General features: G+C 43.8%; 1 protein-coding gene across 1 annotated transcript in view; it reads left to right on the top strand.

Annotated features, from left to right (window-relative positions):
• ITIH5 (inter-alpha-trypsin inhibitor heavy chain 5) overlaps positions 1-21,710 on the top strand; it is a 49,008-nt gene that overhangs the window by 8,689 nt on the left and 18,609 nt on the right. Inside the window, exons 3-7 of the mRNA XM_005494462.4 lie at positions 109-272; positions 1,622-1,729; positions 2,380-2,630; positions 10,001-10,170; positions 10,764-10,880. Coding sequence (XP_005494519.2) covers positions 109-272; positions 1,622-1,729; positions 2,380-2,630; positions 10,001-10,170; positions 10,764-10,880 — 810 coding nt within the window. The remainder of the gene's footprint in view (positions 1-108; positions 273-1,621; positions 1,730-2,379; positions 2,631-10,000; positions 10,171-10,763; positions 10,881-21,710) is intronic.

Raw genomic sequence — 21,710 nt, 5'->3', positions numbered from 1 at the left:
CCATTGCATGGAAGCATCTAGTCCACATTAAATCTTAAACCCATTGAAACACTGAAGGTGTGAGTTATCCAGCTACCTGTTTAAGGGTGATCTTTTTGATTCCCACAGGAAACCAGGCCTCGGATGTCCGAGTTCCACGTGAGGTCCACGATCATCTCCCGCTATGCCTTCACCACCGTGTCCTGCACCATGGTCAACAGCGGCTCCGAGGCACGGGAAGCTGTGTTTGAGATGCAGATCCCAGCTGCAGCTTTCATCTCCAACTTTACCATGTAAGTAAGTGTCAGGACCCAGGAAATCCCTCTGGCTGCCCTGGATGGCTCGGGACCCTCCTAAGGGGCTCAGAGACCCTGGCACAGAGCCCAAGACCCCTGTGACTTTGATCTTGAACCATGGAAAAAATTACCAACCTTATGTAAGGATCTGCAAGCCATGAAAGTTTAAGTAGAATAAGAGTTAATTTGTCACAGGGTGAAAAATAGATTTTTGAGGTTTTTAGGATGGGGGCTCGGGGTCCCAAGATGGAGGAATTTGGGCGTGCCCCATCCTTCTTCTTTCTCCTTCCTAGCCTCCATGTTCTGGGTGATGTTGGCACTTTTGGATTGGTTTAAGGTAGAAACTCACTGTCTAATATAGGTGATAGGTATTGGGAAGTTATGGTAAATAACGTAGTTTTTAGTATTAAAAGATAACACCAGTATGCCACAACCCGACCTGCCAGACAGACCTGTGGAGGGTTGGAGAAAGAATGTTATAGATAAGAAATAATAAACAACCTTGAGAACGAGAACAAAAGAATCTTGACTCCTTCTTTGACTGCTGGGCTGGGAAAAAGAGACTTGTACATATCTCAGAGTCACTCTGACCAGCAGAAGTCCCGAGAAGTAACTAATGCACGGACCAGGTCTATGGATGCCATGATACTAAATTCAAATCCTCGGTGTAAACAGGGAGGGAAACTATTCTACACTATTCTATTTCCCCTCTGAGTGTCTTTTAACTATTTCCTTCTCCTCCTCTCTCTGATTTGAATGAGAAAACTCTCTTGAAGACCTTAAAAACCTTTCCAGAGAAAGTTTCAGCAACACTGGCAGATATATTTATCTCACCTGACTGAATGTAATGCCTAAGAATTTTCTTGTTATTTCATGTCAACAGCAGAAGTTAACTCCAGCCAGCAGATAGGTTCAATGGCTGCTGGAGGTGTGAATGATTAATCAAATAGAGAGAAATCTCATAGTGAAATGACCAATAAATTAAACTCTTGGTCTCAAACATATTTGGTTTGGTCATGCTCAGATCCCTTCTACAGGCAAATATTGGGGCCACAGCTTCAGACTTGACTAAAAGTGATAGGTGACCCACTCTTTAAGAAATACTTCCATTTAGAGTGAATAGGAAGAATAAGAGACTTTTGCTTTTGTACTGAGCTGATATTTCCAGCCAGGGAACTTCTGAGTTGGGTTTTGTCCCAGAGGCTTGGGTGGACTCAGGAGAGTGACACCAGCAGCACTCTGAGATTCTTCTGACATCCAAGTCTGTGAATGCACCTGCAGCAAATGTCCACCTGTCACTGTACTCGGGTGCAGGGTGACCATGCTGACACCTCTGATCTCTCCAGGAGCATTGGCAACAAGACTTATTATGGAGAGGTCACGGGGAAGGAAAAGAAAAACAGCACGGATGACAAAGAAAGGCACAAGAAACCTCCAAGCCCCACAGAAGGAAGGTGAGTGTTGTGAATTTGGGTGTGTTCTGGGAGGTGATGCCCTCTCCTGCCATCTTTATCTTGGCTACCTTGGCATGCCCATCCATGGATTTATAGGAAGGAGCAAAGAGGGAAAGAATTCTTGTTACTTCCTGAATAACAGCAAGGAAACTTGGCGTGCTGTCATGAGCAGAGTCATCCACTTCCCTCAAGAGGGAAGCAAGAATATACTTTATTAATATCTTATTAATAAAAAGTAATATTTTATTTATAATAATAAAATTATAAATAAATAAAAATGGGGTAAATAATTATAATATTTATATTTTATTTATGATAATTTCAAACATTACTATTTTATTTATATTTATTTATAATATTGTAATTATAAATAAATAAAATTGGCAAATAATGATAATATTTATTTATATTTATAATCTTTACTATAAATAATAATATTTTATTTATAGTATTAATGTATTCTATTTCTATTTTAGATAAACCAGCAAAATTCAATGGTAAATGCAACATGTGTTCAACAAGATTCAGTGGGAGGGTTCAGTTGATTATTTACAGGGAACAGAGTCAGGCAAAACTATTGGGGAGGTAGGTGAAGGAGGTAATGTGTGATGTGTACGGGATGTGAAGCTGTCTTTGGATTTTCCTTCCAGGGAGAATGGCTATGAGACATTCAAGGCCTCTGTCTTCATCCCCCGCAAGATGCAGGCCAGGTTCACGCTGCATTACGAGGAGCTGCTGCAGAGGAGGCTGGGGAAATACGAGTACACCGTCAGCATCCGGCCCCAGCAGCTGGTGGGGAGGCTGAGGGTGGAGGTGAACATCCTGGAGAACTCAGGAATTGTGTCCCTGGAGGTGCCTCCCCTCAGGAACAGCAGGCAGAAAGGCAATGGGAAAGCTGAAGGTGAGTGTGGAAACAAACCTAGGGCACTGGGAATATTCCTCTGTCTGCTCTGGGGTGCCCTGACCCGCAGGGCAGCACTGACTTTGACCCTCATCCATGGAGAAAATTTCCTAGACTTCACAAAAGTAAAGTTTCCTCTAATCCACAAAAGTGTAAAATAGATTATGGAGAGTAGTGTAGGTGTATCACTTGGTGAGAAATTGAGGTTTTGGGATTTTTTAGTGAGCTGTGGATGGAAGCAAGATGGAGGGCACAGGGTGACATCCTGGGTTTCTTCTTCATGCTTCTTCTTCCGTCTTCTTCATGGGTTTGGGTGGCATTTTGTAATTGGGCAGGAAAGTCTCCATTGCAGCTTTTTGGGATCAATTATTGGGTTAAAAGAGAGAATAATCTAGGTGTCAGTTCTTAATTGGATAGTTTAGTCTTAAAAGACCTTGGAACAAGAGATTGTTGGCCATTTTGGGCCTTCTAATGAAAAGCTGCAGAACTCACAGTAGTGAGACTGTTTTACTGATAAATAATAAACTCTGAGTGTGAACATGAACTGCCATCTCAAGTGCCTTCAATCCAGAGAAACCCACAGCTGGGACCCCCACAGGTAAGGAGAGATTTTATGACCCGTAGTTCTCATGGCTATTTGGGGGGCCTGGCAGTGCTGGATCTATTTACTCTGTATGGCTGTGGCTGTGTGGTATCTGTGCCTCAGCCTGTGAGGACTTTGAAGCTTAATGAATACAGGGCTGATCCCATTCATCTCAATAAGTTTTTTTTCTTCTTTGCTATTGTCTTGAAGAGCTTTGAACTGGGCCTTCAGGCCTTGTGCTCAGCACTGGAGCAGGCTCTTCCCTGGCCTCTGCATCTCCTGGGAACTGTTTATTTTAAGTGAATTGTTTTTTCCATCCATCCATGCCAAGGAAGATAGGAAATCCTGCACTTCAGAACATGGGAAATTCCAAGAGGAAAATCCATATTTTGCCAAAGCACTAAGTGCTATCTGAGCATCTGCTCTTACCTCTAACCATCCTTGCTTACTGTTCAGACAGTGTAGATATAATTCTTTCTGGTGTAAACCAACAGCTCAGGATACTGTGTTTGATGCATGTTGTCAAAAAAACACCAAAGAAGAAGGATGGAAGGAGGATGCAGAGTCTTTTGGGACTTGACTCTCAGTCACTCCAAGTGACTCAATGCCAGCAAAATCAGTGGAGCTGCACTGAAAGATCCTAATGCATGTGAAGTGGAGTTAAACTGATTGCTCAGTGGGATCTACTGATTTAATCCAAATCACATGAAATCAAGGCTCTCAGTGACTTGGGCTCTCTTCAGGTCAAGCCTCATTAGTCTCAGTGTCCTACATCCACGTGCCAAGTGATAAATGTGCTCTGCTCCTCATCAGGAGAGGCAGGAAGCCTTTTTCACCTATCAGGGAATTGTTGGCATGTGGTTTCCTGCAGGACATCTGGCATTGATCAAGGGTAGAGACAGACTGAGCAGAGCAGACACACTGCTGGTCCAGCACAGGATGGAAATTCCTATATGTAAATGACTTACAGGGAAAACTCATGTAAGTCACTATCCAAACGGCAATCTGGGAGCACTGACATTTTTGGCATCATGCTCCAGATTTCAAAGAGCTCATATAAAAATGGGCCTGAGCTGTTGGATTCTGTAATCCTCCCTAGCCAGTAAAATGTATATAAAATAGGAATTCCATTGCAGGATGGGTAATGGAACTGAAGCTCAGATTCCCTGTGCTTTATCTGTGCTCAGAATTCAATTTCACACCCTTTCTGTCTGGAATCATCCCATGTGGTTGTCCACTAAATTCCAGCTGACTGTCCCCTCTCAAGATGGATCCAAAACTGAACCATCAGAGCCATTAGTTTCTCCCTGTGAAACCTTCTTGCTCATATGACACCCAAAAAGTGGGTGCACATCCAGTGAGACCTCCAGAAGAAATAAACAGAGCAGGAAAAAGCATTTGCCAGATGAAACTGTCATCCTCACAGGAGGAACAGTTAAACCTAAATTATTTTGGAGTCTGGCAAATTCAGGATTAGAGCTCAAATGCACACTAGAAAAAACTTTCTACTCTCTTGGATTCCCATGGCTTAAAACTCTTCAGTACCACTTGGCTGGACATTGGAACATTGAAAATGGTACTGCCTGACTGGTTTGAGGTTGAATATGTCATTAAAGCTGTCTTCCTCTATTTCTAATGTTTAAACTATCTCACAGTTAATTATAAAATATGAGATTTTTATAAGTATTAACAAATTACCTTGAGTATAGTGGAAGAAAAATATATCGTGCCATCAAGCTGTTACACCCCACCCCAAAACGTGAGGGTAACCCAAGTTCTGGAAACAACACTGATTCATCTGTGTTTATAAATCCACATATTTAAGTTTGTTTTATTTATTTTAGAACAACCCAGAAAACAGATATGTTTTGGTTCTTATTGTCTACAATAATATTGTCTACAATTGTCTTTGGTTCTTATTAACTACAAAAAAATATTCTATTATCTACAGTATATATATACATATATATATTATCTACAGTAATGTGACAGTATAGAACCAAAAATATATCACTTAAGAAAATGTGTAAGAGTAGAAAGATCTCACCACCTGGAAAACTTGTGGTGAGACTTGGTTGATGCAATTTCACTGTCCGTTGGTCAAAGTGCTGATCACAGGCCAGATCCATCATATGGTGAGGAAAACCCTAGGAAAACCCACAGAATGCACAATCTATTGGGTTTATATTCACTCAGGTTCAGGTGGGAATGCCCAGGTACCTGCCCAGGGGTGGGGAGCTTGTAATGGTTGTTAGAATGCTGTGGGTCAAGGATGCCTGAGTGATGGAATGTTGTGGATCATGGGACACTTGGGGAGTCTTTTACACCTTCTCACAAGGTACAGCTGCCTGATAAATTAGTGCTGTTGTCAATTATGTCCCATCAGCAGAGTGAGCACCTTCAGGCTCTGTGTGAATGTCCCAGCACTGCCCTGGGCAGAGGAGTTATCACAGCTGAGCTCACTTGATAAGGACAAAAGTTCCCACCTCCCAGGGTTGCCTCTTTCCTTATCTGGTCCCACGCCAGCTGCAGCCTGAGCTGGGCTGAGCTGCCCCTGCCCCTGCCCCTGGGTGGGTGCTTTGCCCATGGGCAGCTTCCCCTGAGTGTTTGAGCATCCCAGTGTCTCTCCCAGCCTCACTTGTGGATATTCCTTTTCTTGTCTCTCAGGAAGTCCTGTGTCCATCCTCTCTGAACAGGGACCAGACAATGTGATGACAGGTCTTTCTAGGATATTTCCTGGTGCAGTAACTCCTGCGCACATGGCTCCATCTGGGAGTTGTATTTTTCCCAAAGGAAGGCATTAGGCATGTGAGTTTTGGAAAATGATCTTTTGGGACGTGCAGGTGTTTTTTGTCCCATACAAACCCCAAAACAGGAGGCATTGAGGCCAATGATCCTGACCTTCTCTGGTGACCTCAGAATAGAGCCACTTTCTGAATGATGTCCTGGATGTTGCCCTCATCTTGTTACTGCAGTGTAGCTGTGTGAGAGCTAGCCATGGGCTTGGGCAGAAGACTCTAGGCTGCTCGAGATGACTGTTTCTTTCTAAAGTCAAAGGTCTCAGAAAGCTTTTTATTTCTTATAACAGCTGTCTGGAAGTTTCCACATGTTAGCAGAGGACAAACTTTGCATTTGGGCTCTAATCCTGAATCTGCCGGACTCCAAAATAATTTAGGTTTAACTGTTCCTCCTGTGAGGACGAAAGTTTCATCTGGAAAATGCTTTTTCCTGCTCTGTTTACTTCTTCAGCTGAATTTAGTGGAAAGTTTGTCTGAAAGCTCTACTAGCTCTCTCAGTGTGAGCACAAACCAGCCCAAGCATTTGGAGCTCATCCATGCTCTGGACTCTGAAATATCTCACAGATTTTTCTCCCTCTGCCACTTGTTTAAAAAGAACAAGGCCAATAAACAAAGGAGACTAATTGTGATCCAGATATCAAGTGCTGCCTAAAAAAGAAACCTGGGGAAAGACATAGGAACTGTGTTTTAGAATATAAAAGGCTGCTGCAAGAAGGAAAAGGATACTGTGGCTTCTGTGTCAATAACTGAAAAAACAAGAAGTCGTGGGTTTATAATCCACAAGGAAAAATGTAATTTGGACATTGAAAATGTTCAACAGTGAAAAAAATGAAGCTCTGGGAAGGAATGACAAGTGCAGGCACTGAGTTTCCATTACTGGAGGTCTGGAGTGTTTCTTGATTGTATCAAAAAACTAAATAGGAAGGGATTCAGTCTGAGAACATGGGATGAATTAGATAATGAATTACCTTCCAGACCTGATTTTTGTTATTCCAGAAAAAAAAAAGTTCTCTTGGACCCTTTCTATCAGAACAGTTTTTGGCTTTTAGCTTCTGTCCTGTGGATGGAGATGAAGAGGATGGGAGAGATTCTTCAGCAATCCTTGTCACTTAAAATGGCTGTGTGAGACAGCCTTGGAAACTTCCTCTGCAGAGATCCCTAAAGCACTGCCTGTGTTAGAAATGATGACATTTATCACCTCCAGGGAGTGTTCTGAGGAGCAACAGAGGGAGGCAATGTGATCCACCTGGATTCCACATTGTTTTAAAAAATGGGTTACGTGTGATTATGCTCATTTACCAGGTGGGGAAACTGAGGCAGGGAGTTGCTGCCTAAACCAGCTGATTTCCAATGGTCCAGAGAAATGTTAAATGGACTTGGATGTGCAGGAGGAATAAGGAGGGAGCTCCTGACTGATTCTCACTGACCCTGGCAGCCTAACTCACAGCAGGCTTTCCCTTTAGCAGTTGAGAAGAAGTAATGTGAAACCTCCAGATCAGAAATTATAAATGGACTTTAAAGTCATTTCTATGTATTTTAGGCTTTTCCCACACTGGCAGTTAAATGGGATTTCTGGAAGCAATAGAAGACAGATGGAAAATTCAAGAAGGCAGATACAAGCAAATCTGGTGCATTTTGTATTAAAAACATATTGTGTCTGTTGATTCATCAGATCAAAGGGCAGCTATAAAAATAAAAACAGATCAAGACTGAGGTAAAAACTTACTGCGATGTTGATTTATAACTTTTCTTTGCCAGGAGAAATCTGAACTGTACATGGATTTTAGAAAAAATATCAAAGGTCTGGGTAATAATTTTATAAGCTCCCCCTAAGATACAAAACTAGTGTCCTTATGTGGTTTCAGTGTATTGGCTGGGACCTCCCTCTCTGTTTCCGTCAGGATGAATGGATAGGAGTTCTCACAGAGAATCTGTGATGCAGAGTCAGTTCTTGATTTTACTGAAATTGAGTGATCTTTATAATTCAGTCTCCTTGGGCAAGGCTTTTGCTGAGGAGTTTGCTTCAAAGTCCAGGTGTTCTAACTATTATTTGCTTGTGTAAAATTGGGCCTGTGATAAAACTTTTCCCTATATCAGTAGAACAGTCTTGTGCCTCATCTTTTCAAATGCACTCACAGGGCAGCTATGGAAATACAGCAAAATCATCCTGGCAGTAACATCCTACAGTGATATGAATTCTTACTCTCATTCCTTTGCCTAGAGGACCCTAGATTGTACATGGCACTTCAGAGTAAAAGTTACAGATTTTGGTAATCATTTCATAAACCCACAAGGACCCTAATCCTGGCATTTCTATGGACTTCCACCATGGGAAGTCAGATAAGTTAGGTAACCACCCCATGTCTCCATTTTCCTACTTGTTAAATGGACATAATCACATCTTTCTGGTTTTGTAAATCACAGTGGGGTCTGGATGTGAGGTTGTGTTCATTGTTGCTCACAGATGTCACATTGCCTTTCCCTAATGCTGCTCAAAGCCCTTTACAAAGGTGAAATGCCCCTGCTGATTACATAAACAGAGTTTTGGGACACCCTGGAATGGAGCTTTCCCAGACCACCTGCACCTTCTCACTTGGATCACTATAGTTAATTTATTGTTAATTAAAATTACCCTAAAGCACATGTCTGTCTGGGCAAATGTATCATACCCTCATCTCTGACACTCTTGAGCAGATCTCCATTTGCATAGTGGAGCCTAGAAAATAAACTTATATGTAGGTATTTGCATTGTGTACACCAAAACTGAAACTGAACCTCTCCCATCCCTAATTTCCCTGTCATACCACAGATTTTTTGGGCATTTTTGGAAAAGATTTGAGATTTCCCCTCACAGTGTAATTAAGCAGCTGATTCCTACCAATTCTAACCAGGAGCAAACATAATAGAACTTCTGTGCCTCAGAGGATTGTTGGAATAATCCCTGTTAGAGCTAAAGCACCCAAGAACAACTTCTGGCTGACAATATATATTTTGTGTTTTCAAAAGCCAGTTAGGAAAAGGGTGAAACCCCTCAAAATCTGGAGAAGTTCAGGGGCCAAATCCATCTCATGTAAGGATGGAGTTAAGAGGGAAACAGCTGGCAAACCAAAAGAGGGTAAGGAGGGATTTTGTTTATTCAGAGAGGCAACAGGGAACTTCCACATCCCTCAACTTTTAGAGAATGAGCACAGATAACAATACAAGGAGAGTTTCCTGCAGGGTGACTCGGACCTAAATAATTCTCTTTATCTGAGGTGCCCTCTGCCAGGCACATCCCTCTTTGTTGATTTAGGAAGGATTTTCAGAGTTTAGGATCAGTTACATCTTAGGGATGCAATTTGTGTGACTGCACTGGCAGTGCTGCATTTTGTCTGAATTAGACTGAAATTGTAGTGACCATAATGATAATTTTGCTGAACATAAAGGCAGCTAAGAGGAATTGTTAAAAGGTAGACATTACACATAAGACACTTGTCAGACCAAGGGACCAGTCACTCAGATCAGTCCCACCCCACATGCCTGCAGCATGCCTGAACATGCCACCTCAAGAATTCCTTATAATCAATAAGGAAAAGTCTATAGTGTGATTAATCTACTCCTGGAATAAATGTTCAAACAGGTCAGATGAATCATACCTGCATTGACTGTCAGGATCTCAGGTGTAGGATCTGTGTCCTGGATGTCTGGAGCTGGCTGGAATGAACAGCATCAGCATGTTTGAGGTTGTGTGTCTGGCCAAACAGAACTGAATACAGGAATTTCTTACAAACATTTTTATCCTTGAGAGGAGTGCAAGATTGGTTTCAGTTTAAAGTTTGAGGAGATGGGTTAATTTTTTTTTTATCTTTCTTTTTATAATTACTGAATCTTCAATCTCAGTAAATCACTCTGCTGGCTGACTTGGCCCCATGGCCACACTACCTGTGCTGTGCTTTGACATCTGTAAGGCAGTGGGAAAAACCTGTGATATTGTGGTTTTGTCTTAACAGGTGATGTGTCTCCTCCCCCCTCTACTGTCATTGGGCACACCAAAACCTTAGCTAAGGTTACATTCAACCCCAGTGTTGTTGAGCAAACCAGGATCGCCCGAAATGGAATTTTGGGAGACTTCATAATCAGATATGATGTCAGCAGGGAGCTGAGTGTTGGGGATGTTCAGGTACTGTACACATGATTCACCTTTTATGTTTTATTAACTGTACTTGAGATGGTTTAATTGTTTTCCCTGCTCCAAATTCCTAGAAAATGCTTTCCAAGTGAAAGCTACTCCTCCATTCTGTAAGAACAATCCAAAATAAAACCAGTCAGTTAGCAGCCACAAGGTGGACTTAAACCCCAACTTCACTGAGCTTCTTTTTTGTGTCAGTTTCTCAATATACTGGCTGTAGATATCTGGATACAAGGCCAGTTTTTCAAGGGAATGTTGTGGTTCTGATCTGTGGGCACATATGTTACATCCTTGCTGCATTTGGAAGGAAACTCATTTGGATGATTCAAACTGCATTTGTATGTCAACCATGGAAGGAGATGTGCAGAGCTCCAGTTGGCTCATCCAGTCTGGATAAACTGAATTAAAGGGAGATCCCAAGGGTATCTGGGAACAGAATTAAGAGAGATTCCGAGGAGCATTCACACCCTCCAGTGTAGACACAGCCACCGAAAGCACCCAAATATCCAGATATCCCATAATGATGTGTGTAGAACGTCCTACACGACCTACCTTTGATTCCTGACTGCCTTGCTCTTCCCCAGATCCTCAATGGATATTTTGTGCACTACTTCGCCCCCACAGACCTCCCTCCCCTGCCCAAGAACGTGGTGTTCGTGCTGGACAGCAGCGCCTCCATGGTGGGCACCAAGCTGAAGCAGGTGAGCTCCTCCTCCTCGTGTCTGCTCTGGGCTGCCCAGCCCTGGGGTGGCAAAGCTTGGCTCAGGTTTCTCTCACCACTTCTCCTCTGCAAAGTGTTTGCTGTGTCTGAGGTGAGAGGTGGCTCTGAAGTCACCTCGAGGTGAGGTGATCTACCTGCAATGAGAAATGGTCGTGTCAGTGGGAATGGGATGGGAATGAGGAATGTAGGAGGATTCATCACTCTGTAAAGGTCAGTGCTGCCAAAATTGAGCATAGGATTGTCCAGGGTGGTTCTGTTCTGAGTGGTTTGAGGAGAGGCAGATCAGGCAGAATTTCCAGCAAAGTGCATTCAGCAGACTCTGTATCCAGTCTAACAGCAAAGAGAAGACACTGCTGCCTTTAAATTACCTTGGCAAAATGTCATAATGTTAATTTATTTGAACATGTCCTTCTAGAAATGCTGCAACTCTGCAATTAAAAGAAAAAGGAGGAATTGTAGGGGGATACAGTATGGGTAAATTAAGGTGGTATAGAATGTAATCTTATCCCCTAAAGAGTTGCAGCTGAACCAATTACTAAAGATTAGGAGCAGGCTTGATGTTAACAGGCCGCACCTGTAGCCAATAATAAGAGTGTTATAAAAGAGTGGATTGGTGGAAACTGGAGTCAGATGGCTACTGCAAGGACAAGGACCAGTCAGTGCTAGAGGAGCTGCCTACAAGAAACATCAAGGAGGGATGCAACTCTGGCAATATAGAACTCTTGCAATATAATGAGAGTAGAACCTCAGTGAAGTACAACTCAAGAGGTTCTGCTGAAAGAAAAGTCATTTTTTCCTTTTTGGGAATCTGAGTCTTTCAGAACAAATCTCAGACATTTCTCCAGGGCACAGACCTTAATGTGAGCCACCATAGCAAGCTGAAGGGGACATCAAATATAAATGGAATATGGATTCTATGGATGCAAATTATCTTCCCCAGTGACTGGGGAAAAAGATGACTCATCAAAAGAGTTGTTAGCAAGCAATCCTAGTCCTGTCCTGAATGAGATCTCAAATCAAGATGCTTCTCAATCTGCAAAAGGCCCTGAGGACAGAGCCTGGCTCTTGGCTTTCAGGTATCCTCCTGCTGAAAATGACCACTGTGCCTCTCAGAATAAACAGTTCTGGCACAAATGCCCCCAGGCTGGAGGCAGACACCCAGTGACCATGTGCTGAACCAGGGAGATTAAACCTCCAAAGGGCTTTGGTGCTTCTGTGAGCTGCACAAGTAGCCAGCAGATTAACCTTGCACTATGAAAGCTCTTATTCTCCTCCTGAGTATCAGAGTTTCTTTTCATTACACCTACTAAAAACAACACAGCCATTAACCCCTAAAGGTTTAATTCACAGCCTGGGCAGCTTGTGCTGCTAAACATGGATTTTGGGCAAATCAGCTACAGAGAGGTTCCTCCTGAGCCCAAACCTTTGTTGAGGCTGTTCCCAACTGTTGGAATCCTGGATGCTGAGAATTTTAAACTTTCTGTGCTGAAAGGCACAGACTCACAAGACAGGACTACATTTAACCTGAGGCTGTAGAGAAGACTTCCAAAATTAATTAATAGCCCTAAAATTACAAGTGTGTAGTTAGTTAGAAGTGTACAATATCACAGGGTAGAAAACTTAGAGTTTTAGGACATAGTAGCAAATATAAAGCAAGATGAAAGTTGTAGAGCAGAGGCAAATTATTCTTGTTCACCTTCTTGTTCCTTCTTCTTAATGAGTTTAAGTAGTGTTTTGTAATCAAGCAGAAAAGTCTGCATTACAAGCTTCGAAGAATCAGTTATTAAATTAAAAAATAATATAATTATCATTTCTTAATTAGATAGTTTAGTCTCAAAAGACCTGTAGCAAGAGATAGATAGTTAGCCATTTTGTGCCTTACTAATAAAAGATCATAAAACTCATAGTTGTGAAGCTATTACACTAATAGGAAATAATGAACACCTAAATCCAAACATGAAATACTATCTCAAGTAGCTCAACAAAAATAAAAAATACAAACAAAAGATCCACACCTAACTTTTTTTCTGTTATCTCAGTATATGTTTTTTATGGAGAACCACTGGAGGTGGTACATTATGGAGGAGTGCTAAGCACTTATCTTCCTTTGGTTCCAGCTGCTCCAAAAAATAGAACTTTATAGAGTTATGATCAAAATCATAAACCCCCACACAGATTAATCAAGAGAAGACCAAAATCCAGGACTGGCTGAAAAAGAAACCTCTCTTGGTTCTCTAGGAAAGTGTGATCAGTTACAGCCATGTCTGCTCAGTGTCCTTTTTACCAGTTGCTGATGTCATTGAGATGTTTATTAAATTACAAACAGATTCCCTGGTGGCAGGATACATCTGAGCAGAGGAAATGTCTCCGTTTTGTCTTTTCTCTTGGACTCTCACAGCTGTGGTAATTTCTGATGGTGTGTAGAGAGCTGGGGAATCCCATGGGACTGTCTTTCCTCATTTCTCTCCACTGAGTCATGTGCAAGGTCAGCTAAAAATACAGCCAGCAATTGTAAAGGGTGCTCCTGTGGGTCAGCTGCAGTCACTGTGGCAAAGGACAGTTTCTAGGATTGTGTAAGCAAGGGTGGGAAACATCAGCTGTGCACCTTTTTCTGTAGCAACTGGAGGAGATTTTGGACTCTTCAGTCACCTGCATTCACAAAGCAAATGGCAAAGTGACTCAAGTGGGGTCAGGATTTCATCCTGCAGTTCCCACAACCCAAATGTGAGTCATTTATCTTTTCCTCTCCCAAGGTTTTCCTTTTCCAACATGAATTTTCATCTGTTTGCCATCCCTTTTTTCCTGATATCTCAGTCTTTGAAGCAACAAATGTCCAGCTGCAAACCCACAGAGTGAAACTGGTTAATCAACTTCAATCAGATCATTGGAGGTGTTCTAAAAGCATCTCTGTGACTGTGTTCACAGGGGTCCCAGGATGAGGGAAGAGATGAGGATCTGACTCCATGTTTTAGAAGGCCTAATTTATTATTTTATTATATATATTATATTAAAACCATACTAAAAGAAAGGATTTCATCAGAAGGCTAGCTAAGAATAGAAAAAGAAGGAATGATAACAAAAGCTTTTCTCTCCAACAGAGTCCAAGCCAGCTGACTGTGATTGGCCATTAATTAGAAACAACCATATGAGACCAATCACAGATGCACCTGTTGCATTCCACAGCAGCAGATAACCATTGTTTACATTTTGTTCCTGAGGCCTCTCAGCTTCTCAGGAGGAAAAATCCTAAGGAAAGGATTTTTCATAACAGATGTCTATGACACATGTGGATGTGGCACTTGGAGATGTGGTTTAGTGGTGAACACAGTGGTGCTGTGTTAATAATTGAGCTTGATGATCTTAGAAGTCTTTTCCAGCTTTAACAGCTCTTTGGTTCTGTGATCAGGACCCTTGAAACACTCCCCTCACATCACTAAGAGATGTATCAGCTTTGAGGGGAAGATATTTCTCCTGTTTTCACAGCCTCTGAGTTCTGGTGATATCCAGCAGACTCAGATGTGCTGCAGCAGTCAAGCCCCTCTGAGAATCTGAGCCTTTGCTGCAGTCTCCTTTTAGCACTGGCAGGGAGATGGAGTTCATGAATAGAAAATTCTTGAGCACGATGAGGAAAAAATATTAATGTGCTCAAGGCTTTGCACATCATTACTGCTGTCCCACTGGCAAGGAAAATCCTCATGAACTTTGTTCCTTCCTTTGCAAAGAGACAGCAAGCTCTGTGTGGAATAGTTACTTTTAACAGCCAGGAGGGCCTGGGGAAGAGCTTCTATCCGCAGGGTTTACTGGGAAGCTAAATGGTTTGCAAAAAATGACAAAAATTTGCCAAAATGAAGCAAAATTACTGCCTTTGAACAGTCTGCCCTGCTGATTTTATGGTACCTTTGGCTAGGTAGAAGGAGATATAGCAGCTTTACATTGGTATAACCAGGAGAAAAAGGGACCAGCTATAAGTTCAGCACCTTGTGATTACCATCATTGCACCCAGTTTCACTGAACACGGTGAGAAAAGAGAGCAAGAACATTCCAAGCTGTGAATATGTCCACAAGAGGATGAGTTTGCAGGTATTTTGCAGCTGTAAAATAGAGTTGTTCCAACCACAGATTGGTTTCACCTTACCTTTCCCACAGGCAATAAATGCCACACACTCAGTTCAGCAGTTGGCTTCACCACAAGCCTGGCAGCCTGTCAGTGGTGCTGTGCCAGACTGTAATTTTCTCTGAGGTTAATTGCTCCAGGAGGAACCCAGCTGAAACCGGGACCTGCTGGGGATTTGCAAGGGCTCCACTTCATTTGCCTGTGCCTGTCCAAGGGGCACTGTTGGTATTCTTGAGTCACCCACAGTGCTGGAGCCCCATCTGAGGGCTCTGTGTGCCCAGCCTCACCCTCTGAGCATCAACACCCTGAGGAGTTTCAGGGTGGTGAAGGAGCAGAAAGCACCTGAGCACTCAATGTTCTCCTTCCAAACTCCTCTGATTGCTGCTGGTTGGTGCAGAACTGGCTGTGAGCCTGTCTGTTAGTCCAAGTAACAGCTGCTGCCCAGGAGAACAACCTTAAATCGCCAGGGAGCTTTGGAAAAAAATGCTAATTCTAATTACAGCCTCCAGAGCATTAAAAGCTACTGTGACAAGGAAAGTTTTGTCAGGTTTTCCATTTCTGCCTGTAAAGAAACAAGCCCAGAGAACACAGAAGAGCTGCCTGCAGCACCAAAAGCCCCATGGAGCTGCCTCCTGCTCAGGAACACACCACAGCAGTGTCATCTCAGTCCTCTCTGGAGGGGTGAATTTGGGATATAGGAAATACCACAGTAAATAAGACATAAGAGCTATGTAGACTTTATTTGCTCAAAGAAAATAAAATTTCTCTTCCAAGAGAAATGCAAGTACTTGTCACAAAGCAAAATAATCTGCCTAACCCTAAAAGTACTAAATAATGACGAGGTCATACAGAGAAATAAATAACCTTCAGAGCAAGATGCTCTCAAGTATCCAGGACATAGAGCATCTGCTTTGAAGCCAATTTTGCTTCATTATGAGGCAGTAAAAGCAGAGACAAAATTTCCCAGGAAGGTCCCAAACCACTTATAAAGTGCAAGTCCTTTAATTGAGTTTGGAGCAAATAGGAGGAAAAGGTGAGGGCAGAGTTTGCATAGGAATGCTGCTGGGGCTTGAACTGAAAACTCATGAAGATGATGAGAGCTCTCCCAGATGTTTCAATTGGACCATCACTGAGTTCATCAAAGGATGAACTGGAAACAGGTGCCAGACACAGCCCAGTGACCCCCAGACAGAGCTGCAGTGAAATGGAAGTGGCTAAATCCAGCTGAGAAGTCTTTCCATGGATTGGGGTCATTGAGGTTTATGGAGCCGAGCTGCAGACAGCACAGCTCTTGGTCTGGGACTGGGATGAGGGCCCAGGCTGGTGCTTAAATGGGCAGGAGAGTGGGTGGAGGCCCCAGCTGGGGCTGGGCAGAGCCTTTAAAGCCTCTTGGTATCCTCAAGGCTCTGGCAAATGCATAAAAGTCAGTGAAGTGAAGTGAAAGATCTTTCTTTAGTAGTCCTTTCCAAGCTGGAATTAAAGTGTTTTTTTTCCCAGCTGCTGGAGCAACACCTGGAAGCCAGACCTGGCTTCTGCCTGTGTTTTCATCGTGGGTCTGTTATATGCATTAACACAGGTTATTTTCCTTGCCTGTGCTTGTCTCTTTGCAGAGTCTTGCCTCTTTAGCTGGCAAACCCATGTCTGGGTTATGGCTGTGCAAACATCCCCCAAGCCTAAAAGACACCAGCAGACCTTTGTCAGGACTGAGGTGATTAGATTAGCACTGTTTGCAGCAACAACACTGCTGTTTCCAGGCAAATACCCCTTGCCCCCAAAGCAGGGTGTGTCCCACACGTTTCTCAACTGGGACCGTTTGTTTCTGGCTCTGGAGAGCAGCTGGAGCTCAAAAGTGCTTTTGGCACCTCTGGTGAAATCCTGCTGGAGTCAGCCCCTCCAGGTCGTGTTGCTGTCATCAGACAGTGCTCACAGGCAGCCCTGAGGTTCCACATGATGTAATTTGAGGTCCCTTAGCAGTAAGGGATGTGAGGCTGTGTCATGAGGGGGGAGATTTTGCTTGGATAGTTACCCCTGATGCAGTGGCATAATCTCCTCCAAAACATCTGCTCTCTTCTCTGCAGAGTTTTGGGTGAAGAATTGGCTTCTTCTCGTGCCTGAGGCAGTGGCTTAGGATGGAAATGGGCAGGGGAAGAGCTGGAGGCAGAAATGTTCAGGATGGAGTGGGGATCCTGCAGCTGGAGATGCTGAGGGGGTTTAGAAATGGTGAAAATTGGAGGGGGGCGGGTGTTGGAGGCCTGTGAGGGCCATGTGGCCACTCTTAGTGGGAAAACTGGCAACTTTGCTTTTTTTAAGGAACCATGTAGTGCTGTTGCATTGCTTAAAGCTAACCCTGAGCAGAAGTGCTGGGTCTTTGCTTCAACCAACAAACCACTGCCACCATCCCTCACTCACTGGACATCAGAGAATCCCAGAATGGTATGAATTGGAAAAAACCGTAAAGAACATCCAGTTCCAACCCCCTGCCATGGGCAGGGACATCTTCCACTAGATCAGGTTGCTCCAAGCCCTGTCCAACCTGGCCTTGGACACTTCCAGGGGTCGCCACAGCTTCTCTGGGCACCCTGTGCCAGGGCCTGCCCGCCCTCACAGAGAATTTCTCCCCAGTATCCAACCTAAATCTCTCTTTTAGTTTAAAGCCACTCCCTCTTGTCCTGTCACTAGCATCCTCTTGTAAGGTCCCTACTGAATGTCCTGTGAAAAGAAATAAAAATGGGGAAGCCCCAGGGGAGGAACAGCACATTTCTCCCAGCAGGTCACTCCCATGGGTGACCATGTTCACAGGGGTTCTAGGATGAAGGAAGAGATGAGTCTCCATGTTTCAGAAAGCTGATTTATTATTTTATGATATATATTACATTAAAACTATACTAAAAGAATAGAAGAAAAGGTTTCATCAGAAGGCTAGCTAAGAATAGAATAGGAAAGAAAATGATAACAAAAGCTTGTGTCTCTTGGGCAGAGAGTCCAAGCCAGGGGCCTGTGATTGGCCATTAACTAGAAACAGCTCTATGAGTTGTTCAATCACAGATGGACCTGTTGCATTCCACAGCAGCAGATAACCATGGTTTACATTTTGTTCCTGAGGCCTCTCAGCTTCTCAGGAGGAAAAATCCTAAGGAAAGGATTTTTCCTAAAAGATGTCTGTGACACCCATGGATGGGATGTTCTGAGTGGGGGCTACAGAGCTCCAAACCTGTCAGGCTTCTGTGTGCTGGGACACCCACTCTGTGAGAGTGGCTGCAAGGTGAAGGATGGATGGTTGTCATCAGTATGAAGAGCATGCTGAGCCGTGCCTCAGCTCAATTCCTGCTCTGTAACACAGCAGTTGATTGCTGGAATTCAGGGGATGTGTTGTGGGCAGCTTTTGGACGTGCCAGCTCTTCCCAGCATTGTGCTGGGGCTGATCTTTGTGACAGAAAATGACAGTATCCAGTTATTGGAACAATTCCTGTGCCCTGGGATGAACTCCCATCTTCTGAGGATGGGCAGAGGGAGAGATGTCAAGCTCTGCATGGAGGGCATGGGGCATTTTCCCCTTAGTGCTGACCTTTGTGCTGCTATCTCCATGGAAATGTTTCATCATGCTGGCAGGGTGGGGGTTTCACTGTCTGATGGGCATGTTAGGGGATCTGATTGCACTTAAAATGAGCTAAGCACCAGAGAAGAATGAAGAAGAATGAAGAAATGAGCTAAGAGAAGAATGTGGCCTTCAGACATTGCTGTGTCAGTCTGGCTGTGTGCCCGTGCAGCCCCGTTGTTTCCAGTGGGGTTATTTGGGGTTATTTCAGTGTAGCACTGTGGGACAGCCCTTGAGCTTTTCCCTTTGCCTTATTTACTGTACAAAATTGTTCACTGCTCCAGCTGTAATCCATTCTGCACTGGGCTTCAAGTAACAATGCTTGGTGCTGATTAGAACTTGCCTTCTTAAATTTTCACACTGGCATTTATTCACATCCTCAGTGCTGCACTGAGATTGCAAAGACTGAGCATCTACTCTGGACCCATGGAACTCCAGTTCCTGAGAAATCAGATCATCTTTTGATCATCAGATTAGTTTTTCATGTATTTATCCTCACCATGTTTACTAGACAAGTGAGTTACCCCAACTGATCACATCCTTGAAGAGAGTTTTATCATCTACTGAGCAAAAATTCAGTGTTTAAGCATCCTGGATGGATATGGAGCTAAGTGTTTTACTCAATATTAAGTGGAAAACCTTTTTTCATAAAAGGCAATAGGAACAAACATTTGCTCTAAAGGATGGTTGTTTTTCAGCCTGGGAAACAGCAAAGCAACATTTTTTAAGGCCATGTAGGGAGTCAGCAATGTTCAAGTGACCAGCAAAGGATCTGGGATGCTCAGGAGGAGGAGACTGGACCATGGACTGGAGACAGAACTTTATTGTCCAGAACTCCACATTCAAACTGCCTCCCATGACAGGCCTGTGTCAGTATTGAACAAAATGCTTCTTGTGCAGGATTGCGAAGGAGTTTTCCCTGGTTACGCCGTTCTTGCCTGCCAGGAAGAAAAAACACAAAGATACATTGACAGGGAGAGGGGCATTGCAGTTCCTCAGCTGCAGGACATTCCCTGTGGAGGCAGAAAGGGCCAATTGTCCTCTCTGAGAGTGGGATGCAGGAAGGTGAAACAATCCAGGGATACACTTTGGGGTTAACCCCTGGTTTTGGTGCAGAAGTCCCTGTTGCTGGCATGTCGCAGACATCTTTTATGAAAAATCCTTTCTTTAGGAGTTCTCCTCCTGAGAAGCTGAGAGGCCTCAGGAACAAACTGTAAACAATGATTATCTGCTGCTGTGGAATGCAACACGTGCATCTGTGATTGGTCTCATGTGGTTGTTTCTAATTAATGTCCAATCACAGCCCAGTTGGCTTGGACAGAGAGTTCAAGCCACAAGCTTTTGTTACCATTTTCTTTCTTTTTCTATTCTTAGCTAGTCTTCTGATGAAATCCTTTCTTCTATTCTTTTAGTATAGTTTTAATGCAATATATATAATAAAATAATAAATCAGCCTTCTGAAACATGGAGTCAGATCCTCATCTCTTCCCTCATCCTCAGACCCCTGTGAACACGGTCACACTGGCAGGTGACATGTGAGCAGCATTATGTGGGCAGAAAGGACACTGGGACACAGAGGAAAGCAAAACTCATGTGATGTGGCTTCCAACCTCAGCAGAACAGCACTGCCCAAACCTTTGCTCTCCCTGCTCCCTGTAATGTGGCACTGCTGCTCCCACTGCATTCCCCTGGCTCTGGACCCAAACCAAACCTAGGGCAGCCTTGTCTGGCCATGTTTGCACCATTTCAGGTGTGACTTTGATGGCAGCCTTTCCTTAAGTCACAGTACTAATTAATCCTTCTGACACCCATGGGGACATTGATGAGCTTTGGTTGTTGCTGTTTTGAAACCCAGCTCGGGACCTTTTAATCAGCTGCCTCTGCATGTTTGGAAAGGGAAAAAGAAGAATGAAAGCACAGAGGATATTGAAGGAGGAAGAAGGAGCTCTTTTGATTTTTCTCCCTGTATTTCCTTCAAATCTTTTGACAATATCTTCACTTGTACTTTTCTCCCTTTTGCTGTAGGAGATCTCAATTCTGAGCCCTTCCCTGCACTGCTGCACTCTCAGACTCATTCCTGGACAGAGCTATGGCTTCTTAATTCCCTCTGAGCTTACATCTTGTGCCTTAGCTCCTTTTTTGTCAAATTTGCCTTCTCACAAGGGATCTGGAAGGACAAAAGGTGGTAAATTTTGTCTTTAGTTGTGAGATCTTTTAGCACATGGATGCAGACGGCCCCTGCTCTCTGCAGGCTGTTCTCGTGCATCTCGTCCTGTCAGTGGGTCCTGTTTTCCAAAGGCAGTGGTTGGGAATGCTTTCCTCTCTGCTAGCAGTGCTCTCAGACTGGCTGATCCCAAGCCCAGGCAGTTTCCTGGTGCTGGCTGAGCTGGGAGAGGCTGTGCCACTGGTGATGGAGTCCTGCTGCCCAGCTGCTGCGAGGGTGGCTGGATGAAACACTTAGAAGTGCTCCTAAGGCAATGGAAAGTGTGAATACGTGGGCTTGGGATATGCATTTTAATGAGGTGCTTGAATTCTCCCCTTGCTGGCCAGCAGGGCCAGTGTCTGGCAGTGCCACAGCTCCTAACAACCACACATTGTGTCCCTGTGAGCTGCACAGCTCCAAGGGTAGCCAAGGCCTCACCCTCACCCTGCTCCCCAGACAAACAAGGGACTGTGAAAGAAATGTCAGATTCCTCCTCAAAGGTGCCCAGATGGTCTGACATCATCCCAGATGTCTCTGAGGCACATCTTTGACCCAAAAAAAAAGCTGAAAACTCTCAGCTTTCTCATAAGTGTGTGTATCTTCCCATGCTTTGCTCCACCAGTGTTTAAGCAAGATGAGGTCTGTCAGAGCTAACTCCAAGGGCTGGGTACAAGGGTGACAAATCACAGCCAAACTCTAGTGTAGCTGAGGGAGTTCTGCTCTTCCTGGTGGGGCTGGTACAGCTCTGAATCACCTTGGCTGTGATGCAGGGCCTGCAGCAAGCAAGAACCAGACAGGCAGCAGCTGTGTTGTGATGTGGCATTCACATTCTCTGAAAAATCCCTTCACCCAGGATTTTTCTCCTAGGAAGCTGAGAAGCCTCAGAGAAAAAGGAAAA

Source organism: Zonotrichia albicollis, chromosome 4 (assembly GCF_047830755.1).
Source record: "Zonotrichia albicollis isolate bZonAlb1 chromosome 4, bZonAlb1.hap1, whole genome shotgun sequence".
NCBI lineage: Eukaryota > Metazoa > Chordata > Aves > Passeriformes > Passerellidae > Zonotrichia > Zonotrichia albicollis.
The sequence above is the reverse complement of the archived record's forward strand: the minus strand, read 5'-3'. Positions and strand labels throughout refer to the sequence as shown.